Below are 16,352 nucleotides of genomic sequence, written 5' to 3'. Positions count from 1 at the left end.
TTCCCTCAAGTGGATAACAATCATCAGCTTGTGAAGAGGAGCCCCTTGGGCAGCAGCTGGATAAAACAAGGATCTGGCTGAAAACCTGAATATATTCAATTCAGTCGCAAAATCTGAGCAAAACATCTGGTTCCGGTATTCACACAGCTCCTCACCTCCCAAAGTCAGTCTTCGAGTCCCACGTCATCATATCATTTGCCAAGAAGCCTGTCATAAGACTGAATGGCTCCAAGGACTGCTGCGCTGACGTCTATTATCGTGAGGTCATTTGAACCACTAATGTTGCATCTCGTGACGTGACACTGACTTAACTCTCTGGCACTGGACTACAAACGAAGCCTTTCCCAAATGCAGACCTGGGCACTTGACCCTTTTTTTGCCGGTCAGTCCCCTGCCTCCGGCCGCCATCTCGGTAATATTTGGGCCTCAGAATCTGGCTTCCTCCCACTTTCTACAAATATGCATGGTGAGTTAATGAAGACTCTATAATTCAGGTTGTAAGCTCTGTTCTCTAATTAAATAATTTTACACGGCTGCTCAAAATATACAGTATGTGAATGTGAATGTGAATTGTTATGTGCTCAGCGATTGGCTGGCAACCAGTCTTGGGTGTACCTTCCTCTTGCCTAAAACCATCTGACATAAATTCAGTTCACAGGTGACCTGAATAAGGACTAACGCTATAGAAAATGAATGAAGGGTGTGCATTGATGTACCTTTTGTGTCTAATAAATGACCACTATTATTACTTCTTAAAATGGGAAGGGTAACTTGCCTTGAGTTTTTAGTTTTCATTCCAAAACAATCCCAATTGGTCTCTCCTCCAAGTGTCAATAGCTCAGTTTTCCGTCACGTCAATGGCTTCCTAACAGGAAACAACAAAGCTGGAGGAAATCACCTCATTAACACTGATAGCCAACAGTGGTGTTACACTTTCTTCTCAGGGGAGCCACCACCGAGATTTCTTTTGCAATTTACAGTACTATAAGATCCACTAGACTGCTAATGATGCCAAGCTCTCTAGGACTCTCATTTATCCTTCCGTAGAATCAGCAGGTCAAGGTCAAAGCATGTCAATCTCTTAAAATGTCCACATTTGGGGAATGAGCCATGATAAGTGTGTATCGCTGCATGAACACAATAATGGTCCTCTAGTGTCTCTGTCAGTGAAATCGGCAGAGCAGGTGCAACCTCGTGCCATCCATCATGGTAGGTTCCGTGGGTGGCAGTGGGATAGGTAGCATGGGAGAAGCAACACTTGACTGAGTGAGTCACACGATGTGAAACGGTGACGAATGCCGCACATGTATTTACACATTGGTTGTAAGCTGAGGTGACAGCAATCATCATCTGCTGGGAGGCAGGCGACTGAGGTGAAGGATCTTGGCACAAAACGGTTGAGTGATGGAAAAGACATACTACTATGTGTGTCTTGCATGTCCTCCTCTTAATTAAAATCTGTGGTGAAACAAATATCTGCAAAAAAAACTACCAAAAACAAAATGGCCAATTGACTTTTATAATTTATTGTACAGTGGACGACTGGTTCTTATTCACCCCTTTTCGGCGCCCCTGATTGACCTTGCTAATGAGCTGATCAGATGTGTTGGAATAGGGATAAAACTAAAACAGGCTGGATAGGGGCTCTTGAGAACCAGACCTAGGCCCCCTTGAGGTAAACCAAGTTTTTCATTCCCAGACACTGCAAAAACTGTTGTTTAAGATCCACCAGGGGGCGCACAAACATTACAAACATGATGGCGCAACGCGTACTGCCAGGCTTTATTTTGCGTGCCTCTTGAAAAGATATGAATATATTTTCTCGACTTTTTTTCCTCTCACATTCTCTTATTTAGGTACTATCAATGTTACGAATAACCCTCACCTGAATATATAGGCACACTCAGACTCAGTTACGTATAGGCCTTATTTGATTGTTTTATGTTTATGGACGAAGAATTTTTTCCCATCTAAATATGACTTTAAAATTGCGTTAGCGTAGGTTAATGACTGTCTGTGAGTATTTGGGTTACATCGCCGCCGCGTGAACGTAAAGCGAAAACTCGTAAAGTTACAGGAATGCGCTGCTTAGATTATTTTATAATCATTCTTTTTCTTGACGTATAAACATTACGCTCAATGAGAAAATTATTAACATGAAATTATACACATGATTCTAATCCAATTAAAACGTATTTCACGTATTGTTTCCTTATTTTTTCATGTATTAACCCCATTTCACCAATTAAAATATTATTTGATGATGTAGAAGCAACGAATGGAATTGCAGTAATTTAATCTAAATAATCAAATGAAATGATGTCTTGGCATTAAAATAAAATGATGGAATAGGAAGGGTGGGGGAGCGGAGTACAGGAGCTGAAGAAGAGATGAAGTACCGATCCCAGACCAGCCATCCTAACTAATGCATGGCCAATAATGGATTCCAATCTGTCCGTGGACCAGCCCACTCAGACTCCCTCCTCACTAGGAGTTACGCCAAGTGGGATTCAGACCGGAGGAAATCGTGCTGGAGCCACATCCACACTCCACAGCAGCCCACGGCGTGAAAAGAGACGGACCGAATCAAGTGAAAGCCTGGTAGGAGCGACACAAAGGTTGACTGAGAAACCATCATTAGACGCGGCAGACATTAAGACTCGTTATTCGCGCAATAGCTGTGGACGATTTTGCAGCTTTTTCTTTTTGTTCCTGCTGGTAGCAAGAGTGCTCTCTCCCAGCCACGTTTATTCAGCGCTAGCGGAATGTATTGCTAGCGAGCTAGCTAAGGTTAGCTAGCTAATTAGCTTGTCAGACAGACAAGAGTCGGACGTGTGGTCTTCACTAAATTAGGTCACATATTTGGCGGCGTTTGACTTGATGGAAAAAGCCGTACTGGCTGTGCTTTATCCATTATCCTGACACGGCCATTATGTTCTGCCTTGAGTAGACTACGTAAGTAAGACACAAAATAATTGCTTGAATACATGAGTTACTAGAGTCACTTTCGTATTATTCATCCGAATCCTTCGTTGAGGACAACGCCAAGAGAAGGAAGGGGAAAACACAACCAAACATTTTTTTTCCTGAACGAGGACTCTCTGCCGTCCAATGTTAATGTCGACCGACGTTGCATCTATAATGCTACCCGTTAGTCGGGGGATAATGGACCGAGAAAGAGACATCGATACATCAGCGGTGCCGCATACAAGCGCTGCCGGAGGTCCGGCGGCGGTCCGGGGGATGAAGCGGGGAGACCCGGAGCCCGACGCTCTTGCAGCAGCTGCCCTGACTGACCTGACCGGGGCGGAGTGCAAAAGACCAAGGATAGACGGCACTGGGAGTGTTATTGGCGACATTGGACAGGTAAGCATTCGTTTGTCACCTTTACATTATTTTATTTGTGCATGATTTGAAATACACGCTTTTGTTTCACGAACAAAAAATAACCGTGTACCAATGCAAACACCGTCATTTGTGTCTTGCTTTTCAAGTGTGGAGCATGAGCGAGCCAGACAAAGGTAACATGATCCTGGCTCCATTGCTGTGACAGACGGCAGTGATCAGAACCATTCCCCCTCCTTGCGTGTCTTGTGGGGAGCACATTGCGAGGCACGTTTAATGGAATATTTTATTCACATAAGCCACAATTACAGAGGCTGTTGGCAATTCACAGTGAGTCACCACATCAAGAACCGATGCACACTCTGCGTGTGCTAATAATCGCGCCGTGTCCCCCCCACTCCTTCAACCTCCTCCTCTTGATTGTCGCTAGGTGTTAAAAGGGAGGCAGACGGCGGATTGGGGGAGGGGTCACCACTGTGAAAGACAAAGAACAGAGCGTTTTGGTTTTAGCTAAAGGAGAGAGGGGCTCAGGGGGGCCTCTATGCTGGTCTTCCCCTGTTTTCATAATTCAACTGCAGAGACTGCAAAGCATCTGCACCCAATCATGACCTCCTCTTAAATGAAATAAATCTGCTTTTGATGCACTGTAGCTCACTCACACATTCAGCCCTATCGTTCATACTCCCATGTGCTTTAATTGGTCCACAATCACAACGATAGAATTTCGAATTTTGGCTGCATCTGGCATATTTGGACAGTAAGACGGCAATAGTCGCATCGCAGGGTAGGTGAATGAGATTTGAGGTCATCTGCAGGTAATTGATTTGTGCAGCACTGGTAAAATACTTGAATTCAACTCATAAGGCAGATCAATTACAATGAAAAAGGAGTCCCGTATTGTGCAGTTATGCTCGGCATGCTTCACAGCAGAAGGTTAAAAGCCGCCAGTAAAGCTGATGTGGGAACAAGCACCATGGCGTGGAGTGGACTTTCCCTGACCATCACTTGTATTGATTTGCAACCACAGTTGTGGGAGGGCGTGTGTGTGTGCGTGTGTGTGTGTGTGCAGGGGTGGGGAAGGCCATAGTTGAGGACAAAGAGAGATGATATTAAGCTGGAAAAATTTGAGCTGCACAGATGCTGTCAGGAGAGATTTATTGGGAAATAAAGAACTGCCCAAAGAAAGGAGATCTACTCCATTGTTTACCTCAACCTGTGATCGCGATGAAGAACTAAAGGGAAGTGATGGATTGCAGATGAATTGGTATAGGCAATGGGCAGCATGTCAACTGGTTTAAAAAGTAGTTCCCCGAGTGGACTTATTTACAAGTTACTTGAGATAGTAGAATGCAGGGACTGACTTGGCTGCTTGAAATTCTTTCAACAATTTTGAGTTAGGGGCAAATATTTAAAATTGTAAATCTTTATATTGTAAACAATAATTAACTAACTTGTTAGATTGGCGGATAAAATAAGACAAGTGATGTGATCCTTTAAAAATAAATTTCCTTTGATTTAATAATGCAAATATGCTGTTATTGATGCACAGTACTGCACCAAAGTAATTTGTTCTTTCAGAAGTGCAATAAATTACAGTATGTTCAAGATCTCTATAATCGGAGCGTAATTCCTCTGGTGATTAAGCTCTAATGAAGTTAACTGTTATGTAAAAAAGACAATGATTAAATCATGCAAAAACGGTTGAAGAAGAAATTCCAGTTCTCAAACCCATTTCTCTGAAGCAGGGTTTACCAACCTTTTTGAAAGTAAATGTTACATCTTTGTTACTGAGTTACGCAAAGGGATACAAGTTTGAAACACACTTCCTAAGTAAAAAAAAAAAAGCTCAAATTACCATTAATAATATTTTTATGTGACTAATAATTAGGGATATTCATTTACAACAAGACCCCAATCATGTTCACAATTTCTCACAATAATTAGGAAACCACAATGCCCCATCAGTGGTGAGCTATTTTTAGAACGGGGCCACAGGCACTTGTATATATGCTGATGTTTACATTTTTATCAAACCGATTGCTTTAAAAAGTTAAGGCAAGGGGTGGTCCCAGACTTTTGCTCAATATTGTTTTTAATTTGTGTAAATACATTATTTACTAAGTGTAAAGAAGCTTGAAAAAGCTATACTGACTTTGTTAACGTCTGTCAATTCTCATATCAAGTTGCATATCCCAGTCTATATAGAGTAAAATGGCCACAATACTAAACCGGTGAGAAAAATATTGCGCAATCTTTCATCAAAATTGTCAATTAAATGTAACAGTCTGAGACCAGCAGATAACGCCCTTCTTGCATTTTTCGCATAAGTCGTTACAATTTCCTTTTTTTTTTTGGTTCTTGCAAATAAAGGACCATACACCCCCCCTTTTAAGTCTGAATCATATAAAATAATAGAACAAATAAATGACAGGGTAGTAGTAAAACCCACAGTAAAAATATTTTGCAATTTTTCCTCACAAAACCAAATAAACTTGATGCACTGCCGTTGAAAATGTGGAATTTGTAATCATATTTGAGCATATCAGAGTTCTTGCTGTTTCTTGGATCACTCATTTGCCTTTATGACTGCCTGCCCGACAATTATACTGAGTTACTTCTGGATCTCAGTGCATTTGCCACACAATAGCAGAGCACAATACAGACCGTGGAAAGGTCACCACTGAAGCAGAGTGTGTGCTCAGGATAAGTGGAGAGGATGCTCGTAGATGCAGCTAGTCATTACTATAGTGTTCCCACTGTGGGTGTGAGGTACAAGAAACACTGACCTTCCTGGCTGCTAATCAACACCGTAATAATAAATGAGATTGCTGCAGGCTGCTTCTTCTGCCTTTTGTTGATTCGCTCTCCTCCCCCCACTTTGACTCATATAAACGTCTCCATATAGCCCCTTTGCATCTACTCCCCTTTAACTGTCCTCTGATTACCCCCCCTAGTCTCCCCCAGGCATATTTCCAGATTGCTAATTGACTCCTAGTTCACAGGAAAGCTACCACCCCTCCCCCATATTCTCCCCCATGTCCCGTCACACTTTGTGATTATCCTCGCCTTGCTTTACTTTGTGCGATCACTGAAATTGGAGAATCTCACTTTTATTCACTCCTGTTGGTTTTGTTTTATTTTTTTTATGACAATGTTCTTCACAGGAAAGCTCACTTCTGTGTCCTCTTTTTGTATTTTGTATTGACGCCTCCCCTCAAGGCAAAGCTACCGTCCACTGGCAGAATCACTGTCAGTACAGTTGTAACTCTGTGCGTCTGTTTTGGAGAGCCGATTTGTCCTATCGTTGGCAGTAAAGAGGCTTTGTGTCATGCTAACAAGATCAAAGCTCATTTAGGGGAGGGCATTAAGTAGACTGATCGCTCTAACGGGCGCAGCGAAGCCAGAGCGGATGCTTGATATGCATGGATAGATCTTCTATATGTTTATGTATATGCTACCTGCTCGGGAATAACACCCGTTATACGCACTCTGAAAATCAAAGGCTGACTTTTCTTTGTCTTCTTGTAGTATACACTCCCCTGATTTTCTTGTATCCACACACCAAAAGAATGGAAGTAGTGTTGATATAGTAATTTATAAATTGAGAATTCTTGTGTTCAGACACATTTTGTGTAAGGACTGCCGTGCTTTTGTTTGAAAAAAAATAAAAGAAGCATTGGGTATTTGAAAACAAATTGTACATCAAAACATGTAGACAGACACTGTCATAATAGTCGGGCATATATTAATTGTCTTCCATGGAAAAAAAAGGCTACTATTACTGCCATTCAATAAAATTATGTTAACACTGGAACTCGGACTTTGACCCCAAATTTGCGTTTGCAATTTGTTTACCGTTTAGGCAGGACGTCCAATTCAACACGAATGGTTTGCTTTTGGTCCTTTAGCTGAAAAAAGCGTTGTCGTCCAAAAATTCAAAATCAGATATGGTGATAATACTACATGGAGTGCACTTACCGTATATATTGCTTTATCGACGCCATCTGTTTCCAAAGTGCGTTGATAAGCGTTATATTCACGTTTTTTGGAAGCATATCATCATCGTGTACACCGACGCGCTAACGCCGTTGCGTCAGCCTATGGCAAGATTTTAGTTTAAAATGGACAATTCTAGTTTAAAATTGAAGATTTTAGTTTAAAACATACACACCTAGACTCAAGTAAGATAGCACTACTCAAAGGTGCAAATTCTTTGCAATCTTTTTAATCAATCTCACCTTTCTTCGGGTATCATTGTGTGTACTTCATCTATGCATGGCACCACACTGGCCGTAAGAGGCCAAAATCTTTTTTCCCCCAATTGCTATTATTGTAATATTCTTATTTTAGTTTCTTTCTAATTTTCTGCTAGTACTTTCAAGTTATATTTGAAATTGAGTTTTGGTAATTAAATACATTCTAAATTCTCAATACAATGAGTCATCAGGCTTATTTATCATGATTTTCAGTATTTTGCCCCAATTGACCGGCCCTAGTTTTCACTGAAGATTACAGGGTGCTTCAGACCACAGATAATAAAAAAGGTCTTCACGTGACGGTGGTTTATTAGTAGCATAACAAAATTAGATTTCAGGTGTGTCGCTGGAAGGCTTAGTTTATTTTTTGTTGTTCTTCATTTACCCTTAATGAGTCATTCAGCCCAGTTTAATGAGTCAAATCTTTCCCTTGCTTAATTACTTCAAGCGGTATACCAGCATACGTATGTGTGTCCGTCCCGCTGTTTAAAGATTACTGCTAAACTTTGAGCTGTAACTCGGGCAGCGTCACACCTGACTTTTGAACGACAGCGATAAGCTAAAAACAACCGTTTGTGTCCGTCCATGAATGCACGCTAGTTTTATTAGTCAAGTTCTTCTCTTAGCAGTCACGAACTGGCAAGTCATATTTTCTATTAACAAAAAAAAAAACATGTCCTCTTCTCATTTGTACTTGTCAACACATAATTTTCACCCCCTTAACATGAGACCCACATGTTAAATCTCCCTCTATGTCTAAGTCCACCTCACACAAACCTTCCCACCCTACGCACTCATACGCCTCCTCCCCACGGCTGCCCCCAAACTGTCATATGTGATCCCATCTCCACCCACACACAGCAAAATGTCAATTCAGTGTTTTCCTCACACGAGGTCATCGGCTACAGTGTCATAAATGGGACTTGAAAGCATTTTTCCCCCCAATTAAATTTGCCGTTTCTTTTTGTCTATTTTTGATCAAGCGGAAAGTAACTGTAGAATTGTGTTATGAGCCAATATCTGCACAAGTAAAGCAGATGCTTTTAAAAATAAGAATGTCATGGAAAAGTGTACCGACTCACAGTTACAGCGCTGCAGTAATGACTATCGACACTGGAATCAAAAGTAATTTACTTTTAGCTGTTTTTCTTTCCATGAGAACATCATTTTGGACCCTGAAAACCAATCTCCAAGTGATTTTTCTTTTTTAAGGCAGTTGTCAAGTGTTCACTCTACATGTCCTCATACATCATAGCTGAATAACATCGGCAGACGACTACAAAGTTAAAAGTATACTTGCACTGCTGTTGATGCAGCATAAAATATATATTTTTTTATTTTAGATTATGCTGAAAAAAGAATTTGACCCAGCCACGCAAATTTTTCAAACAATATTGTATTCCGTTAACACAATTTTTTGGCTCAGCCCGAACATATTCACTTACTACTACCAACAAAAATGTATAATTATTCCAGGATTTAAATTAATATACATTTAGTTCTATTATATTTTCTTACATAATTAACATTTGGCAACAAATATTTCTCTGAATTCTTTCAGTCTAACTGCAATAGAATCAGAGGCTTTGTACTACTGTGACAGACCTGCCTATAATTCATTAGAAATAATAGTTGTCTTATGTGCGGTGATTAAGTTTTCAGATTTAAAGAATAAAAAAGCCACTGTCTTGAGTCACTGACTTGGATTTTTCAAATTTCTAGTGATTAAAACGTTTGATATAACTTGCATCATGGCTTATTGTCTGAAGTAGTGTCAACACGCTGTTTCTTCTTCTCCAAGTGGAGTGTCATGTGATTCCTCCTTTGTTGTGTTCTCAAAATATTCAAGTTTTGTTTCCAGTAAAGATGTTTTCACTTACCCACACTCCACTGCTCTTTGTGTGCTACATTAACTCTCCAGTGAGTTATGCACTTCTGAGTTCCACTTTTCCACGCTGCCAGTATTATTTTATAATGTAGTCAGTTCAAGAGACAGAATCTTTCAATTGATGAGTCGGATAAAACAAAATCATGCTTTCATTTCCAGTCCTTTATTAAAAAAAACAAAACTGTACATTATTTCAAATTGACAGTGAAGAAAATGCACAAATTATGACTCAGTTGCGATTTTGGTTTGTAACATTTCAGAATCTGGGCAAAAATGTTGATCATTGTTTTCCAAAGTAAAAACTGATTTTAGCAAATGTTTTATTTTGATTCAACACAAAGATCAATATGCTGTCATGGTGGAGAATATTTACTTTTGACAGAATGAGATTTCGAGGTTTTGGGCAATTTTAAATTAAACAATAATTGATTAGTTGTTGATTAATTGGTGTGTTTTACTTTCTACCTTTCCAAATTCCACTTTGCTTTACTAAGTTGATTGACTTTGGCATAAATTGCTGTCATTGGGCAGAATACAAAATAATCACTTTTCAGGAGATAAAAAAAGGCATTTTTGTTGAGCCAATAAACATTGCAAAGTTAGTTGTTGCTATTTTCAACTGTTAAAGGGGCGGTCAACTCAGAAATATTCCTAGTCTAATCATGGCCTTCTGATTAAATAATTCGTATTGCACAAATGCAATATTAATCCGAATATCATGTTGAGTCCAGTGGGGCTGCCTAGAACACATTGGAAAGACTGACTTCCTCTTTAATACAGGTCAATAATTTGTGAAAATAGCACACGTTGTGGACTGACCAATAATATAGATTTGGGAAAAAATATTAACTTAACCTAATTTTGACCTTGGAGTTCTCCATTTCCATCTGTCTTAAACTCCAGTTTTCCCGTTTTCCGACGCTCTGCCATGTGGCCTGTTCTCGTACTTTATACCTGTCTGGATTTTCTTCGTAACTTTTGAGACGTTCGTTCATTTTTCTGTGGGTTTTGTAAATCACCTTCATAAGAAGCCTGGAACGACCCCCTCTAATTTACTGTGCACCCCTCCTCCATCTGTCACCATTACCCATCAACCCCCTTCACCATCTGTTGACCTCATGTCATTTTACCTTCCGCCACCACTGCTGCTCTTTTTTTTTTCTTTCCTTCCACTAGTTTGCTCCAGTAACTCCTTAACTTCTTTCCTTCTCCTAAAATAGCATGTTAGTGAGAGAGAAAATAAACAAGAATGATGCCCTTTAGTGTTGGCCTCAGAGTGTGTCTTGTTGATCCATGTTAGCAGAGCCTGAACCTCTGAATGTCAGTCTTCCAAAGCTCCACCTCCTGCTCAAAACTACATTTTGAAGCTGGCCAAGAGAAAACGGCACTGTCAAGTTTTTCGCTTCTATGCATCCATTTTCATGAAAAAAATGCCTAAATTGATTAGATAAGATCCATAATGGTCTTAAGTAGTGCCATATGGCAAAAGCATGCACGTACTGTATGTTTGAGAACCAGGTATCAAATTCAACCACCATTCCACAAACCCTCCCCCAACCCCTTAAGAAAATATAAATCACGCAGCATTCTTCTCCCATGACTCATTGTCTCCATTTCACCAGCCTCATTGCTTTATAGCTCTCCCTTCTTTTTCTTGACTTTTTCCCTGCATTCTTCCTTCTTCTCCTCTGTTTCTCTCTCCTTATTTTCATCCCCTTATTCGTTTTTTTATCCATTGACTCAATCCACCCTGCTCCCGCCCTCCTTTCTCAACAGATTGATTCCAGATGTTGCTCTAATCCTCCTCCCACCCTTTTGTGTTCCTCCCTTTTTTTCTTTCCACTCTGCTCTGTCCACTGCAGAACCGAAGCTCTGTAATTTGATGGTCGTGTATAATTTTGCTTCAGTTTTAATTGGTATTGCGGTTTGACTCCAGGTTTTTGTTGGCAGTGCAACACATACAGTGCACCCTTAGAAGCAGTTTCAACTACCCAGTTGCGAATTGAGATGGAATTCGCGTAGTCTACAAGAACCAGACTATTTGCTGAAAGTTCTTAAAAAAAAAAACTTCACAAATGACGGACGGGTAACATGTTGAGCAAGTTATGGCATTTCAAAGCCACACGCCCACAATGAATTTGCAGAATATGCCGTCAACTCTGAAAGATATATTATATTCATAAATTATATATATGCACCCAGCCGTTGTCTGTGTGACTTATCCTCGCTATAGGATCGCGGGTGTGTTGAAGCCTATCCAAGCTGATGGGGTACGTCTTGTACGCCAACCAATCGCGGGTTATTATATATCCATCAAAAATATAATAAATATCCTAAACATATTTTTATAAATGAATTTGCACATTTAGAAAATAACTGTCTGTACTTAGAATTAAATGTATATTTATTTTTATTATATTAATGTATTCATTAAACAATATTGAATCACGTATTGAACCGTGAGCCATAAAATTAAGTGAGTCCTAATAAATACATAAACATGTTTATATGCTCGAAATGGTGTATACAACAAACACAAGAGCTCATGGTGTGAAGTCTAGTTCAGCTAGACCCAGTAATCTTAGCAGCATGCAAACGGCCTGTCTTTAACCACCAGCTGTTTTTACAAAGTCACTGTGTTGTCCAATATGAAGCGCCTCATTCCCCTCTAAATGTGCCGCACCAAGGAGCGTGTTCCCCCTGGGGACAAGGCGTTGGGGGGGAGGGAGTGGGGGGGGATTGGTTCCAGATGAAACAGGAAGTGGCGAGAGAGCGAGAGAAACAAAGAAAAGGCTGTTTCATATGAGCGAGAGGGGACGGGTTGAAAATGAATAATCTTTTCCCCATCCTTTTCTCATACCTACCTTCACTCAGTGGACCAACCTCCTGGGATGCAGTAAATGCAGTGCTTGGCGTGACGTCCTTAGTTTCACTGCATCTTAATTCTTCATCTTACCTAGACCTTATGAAGAATTCTATGCTTCCAGCTTTGTGAAAACAGTTTTTGGAAGGCCCTTTTCTGTTCCAGAATTACTGTAGTGTTTTGCCAACATTGCTTATACTCATTGACAGAAAGCACAACGTGTATGCGCGTCCTATATAGCAACTGTGATGGCTAAAGCAAGGCTCAAAATAAGTGGCTTCTCACTGCCGTTTGCGAGTTAAAATTATGATGCTTATGCAGTTAGATATGGCTGGCTATTATTGTGGTAAGTAAATAAGGGGCAGTTCACCTCAGATCTCACTTAAAAATTGCATTTTGAAACCTCATCCCTTGCAATTTCAGTGAAATTTTGGATTGGGGTAATTCAACACGGAAAGCTAAAATTTCAACTTGATCAAATCAACGGTCAGTGAGAGCTCACTTTTTTCCCGCACTTTTCTTGCATGTGGCCGCCGAATTTCAAATAGGATTTGCATAACAACCTCTAGCCCGATTTAAAAAAAAAAATAAATAAATAAATAAATAAATAAAGCAATGTATCTCTGGGAATGGTAAATAAGCAGTCCAAATCTGTCATTTGTTTTCGTATCACAGTGAATTTGAGATGAATCGGCTTTTGACCAAGAGTACATTTGGACCTTGAAATTCACAATAAGGTACACACCCGACCTGAATGACACAACTACAAAAAAGTTGCCCATAGGCTGCTTAGTTATTTAGTTATTTTAGTTATTTCTCAGTTGCTCATTTCTGTTACTATGTTATGATAGCCTTTTCCAGGAAAATACTGAATAATCCGAAACTTCGACTATGGGTTCATACAAGGCCATGCAGTCTACATCCATTACAGCCTACATTAGCAGCTAATTCCCACAGAAATCCATTTGAAGTTCTTAGTTCTCAGAGCGAGAGCATGATCATAATTTTTATTCCCCTTGTGTGCTACATCAGCAGTCCGACTGGCTAAATGTAATACTTTAGAGCAATGCGAGTATAGCCGTTATCGAATGTATTAAAATTGCATGTGCTTCTTGCTGTGGAATCGGCACTGCGAAGAGGCTGGTTTCTAAGACAAATTTCTGGAAAATTGGCTTTCCATTCTATGATATACATGCATACGTACACATTTTCTGCAAAATTTAAAAAAGTAGAGTTTCTCTCATTGGTTGAAAAGACCAAATGACCCCTTCCAAGTATGATGAGTTAATGGAAGTCTGACAAGCCACGCTAATTGTAAGATAACCTAAGATTGGCATTTAATTGTGAGACACTAGAATTAAGTGCTTGAATGATTGAGTTCACTTTTCACAGAACTGTGGGTCTAACCACGATAAGGCAGAGCGTATCTAACTTTGAACAACAAAATAAAAGGCAATTTAATAACTATGTGGAAAGAGAATTGGACGCACAAATGATGAATAACGCTGCACACGCAACTCAAATGGACCACTAACCGGAAATTAATTGTTACATTGTGGCATGTGTCAGCTGCGACAAGTGAGGATATCAATTATGTACATTGAATGTTTATATAACGAATGTGGTTTATTTTCATAATTTTCAGTTTTAATTTTGACCTTTGAAATATGTGCAATTGTTTTTCTGTTTTAAAACCCCTCCAAAACAATTTAGCTTTGCTAAAGGACGATAAAATCCATTCAGAAAAATAAAATTTGAACTGAAATGTCTTTGAAAATTGTCCCACTGATTTTTTTTTTTTTTTTAGACATTTTGCCTTCATTCCCTATTTCGATTTAACAAAAAACAATGTTGATTATGTAAAAACAAATTCTTCATTTGTTATATTGTCTCATTCATTTTTTTCTAATCATTCAATAAAACTGGGCATGTGAACAGAGGTGGGCTGACTTCTTCTGTTCTGTATGTGAGCTAATGTAGTTTTACCTCATCTTCGTCTCTTTGCAAATAACTTTGCTAATCCCTGGCTCAATCTAGTCTCATCTGTATCTCATCACAAATGTTTTTTTGAGTTTAGCGTGCATACTTTCAAGCCACAGTTGAACTGCATTACCTCTCCTGCCTCAATCAGTATTCAAGCTGTTGGTCTTTTCTGGTCTAATGTGCCGTCACTTTTACAGATACTTGCACTTGATTGTTTGAGTGAATGTTACTCGGAAAAGATTCCCATCAGCAGGCGGGTGGAGATTAGGGCCAGGAGGTTGTAAGTCTTTTGACTTCCGTCAGAAGTCGCGACTGTCCTTGTAGGTGCGGTGGAATTATTCTGCTCGAGCGCATGCTAAAACATTTGTCCGTTCCTTACTCCCGTTGCTTTGAACCTTGCATATTTGCCTTTCTAAAGCCCGCCAACTGCACCATCCCCCATTCATAACGCTATATTCCGCCTCCCGCCCCATTCCCCCAACGGCAGCTTCATGTTTTTCCTCTCTGTCCTCCTCATCTCCTGTAGGAGAGTCGTGGCATGGGTCTCAGTAGGAGGTCATGTTTTCTCTGCAAGGCATGTCGGCAGGCAGTATTACGCTCGTGTCTTCTGCCTGTCTGCTGTCAAAATATCAGCGTTTGGTTAACTTTCACCCATTGTTCCAGTCCCGCTCTACTGCCCCTCTCTTTTGTTCCTTTTAGCCGCCTCCTCACCTCGCTCTGCAGCAAACAATAGTTTCTTTAACCAGGACAAAATAACACCAGGAAAGAGAAAAGAGGGGTGAAGGGACAAGAATAATCTAATTAAAATTAATTACCGAACACAAAACCGCCGCACTGGTTTCTGGGGGAGGTTCTGACTGTGTGAGAGGAGTTACGTGCCTCTCTGTTTTGAGAGTAGCGCTTGGTGGGTCGATGAATAAAAAATGTTTGTAAGCTGCGCTCATCATTCCGAGTCCACGCTGTTCCTCCCACTTGTTTTCGTGCTTTTCTAGGTTTTGATAAAAATCACTCCAATAATATCTGAATATTACTTTAAAAACGTGTCAACCTTTATCTTTTATTTTTTTGCACCAATTTTAACTATTAGATGCATTCATCGAAAAAAAAAAAGTACTGTATTTTTTTTTTTATATATGCAAAAGCATAAAAAATATCTCCCCATTTGTACGGAACAATTGTAATATAACGTTGTCCGTCATATTACAGCCACTTACATACCACTTGCACTCGTTCCCCTCCCATTGTCTCTTTCAGAACAATGAGCCCTTAAATCCTGGTTTCCATGGATACACACCTCACAATCAGGTAAGATACTGTCAATTCTTGCAAAGCTTGATGGCAAGAAATATGTTTTCAAATGCATACAAAATGTCCATCAAGCATATCCTTCTAATTTGTGGCCCATTTCAGACTTATATAATAACATCGAGCACTTTTCTTCAAAGGGGTGTAAGTCAATTAAAAACAATTGTTCGTGAATATTTTGCTTGTGGAAGTTCATCTATTTACTAGTGGTTGTGTAGCAGCAGGATTTACTGTGTAGCACTGTTTAATTTCCGCCTTGCGTCATCCGTTGGTAGCTCATAATTGAAGCTTGTTGGAGAATAAGATGAAAGAACCAGGTTGCGATTGAGCTCCTCTTTCAAAGGCCCGCTCTCAGACTGCAGCTCGCATCGCTGTTCTCATCTGCTTTAGAATAAGCTCTGCATCCTCCACATGCAATACTCTTTCATTTTGTTTCTATTCCTCTCTCCAACTCATTTGAAGCATTTTCCACCCATGAATATTGCTCGCGGTAATGTGCAGCGTTGTGGAAGACCGGCTGACAATTTTCTTATCTTCTTCTGTGCAGCAGTGCACTTTTAGCGGCTCAGACCAGCTCAGTGTGTGAGCGAGCGGGGGTGGAGGGGTGAATCTGTGTGTATGCTTCTGCAACTTCTATTTTTGGTCCACAAATGACAAAGAGCTTGTGTGTCCCCACCTTTAGTTGCGCCTGCACATTTGTTTCTCCAGTGTG

At 40.1% G+C, this 16,352-nt stretch overlaps 1 protein-coding gene across 7 annotated transcripts in view; it reads left to right on the top strand.

The window, feature by feature from the left end:
* Positions 1-2,399: 2,399 nt before the first annotated feature.
* The window catches only part of LOC148322818 (RNA binding protein fox-1 homolog 2-like), a 37,045-nt gene continuing 23,092 nt past the window's right edge, over positions 2,400-16,352 (top strand). For 2 of the 7 annotated variants that reach the window (XR_015846599.1, XR_015846598.1), the window contains exons 1-2: positions 2,400-3,366; positions 15,590-15,640. Coding sequence is in view for 5 of the 7 variants with exons in the window: in XM_088316242.1 (XP_088172368.1) it covers positions 3,112-3,366; positions 15,590-15,640 (306 nt within the window). In the remaining 2 variants the exon portion in view is untranslated. The remainder of the gene's footprint in view (positions 3,367-15,589; positions 15,641-16,352) is intronic. The other 5 variants (XM_088316242.1, XM_088316243.1, XM_088316241.1 and 2 more) reach the window with 5 other exon arrangements.

Source organism: Idiotropiscis lumnitzeri, chromosome 15, assembly GCF_059441095.1.
Source record: "Idiotropiscis lumnitzeri isolate Australia: NSW breed Sydney's pygmy pipehorse chromosome 15, RoL_Ilum_1.0, whole genome shotgun sequence".
Classification (NCBI taxonomy): Eukaryota; Metazoa; Chordata; class Actinopteri; order Syngnathiformes; family Syngnathidae; genus Idiotropiscis; species Idiotropiscis lumnitzeri.
This window is presented reverse-complemented; position numbering and strand designations above follow the sequence as displayed.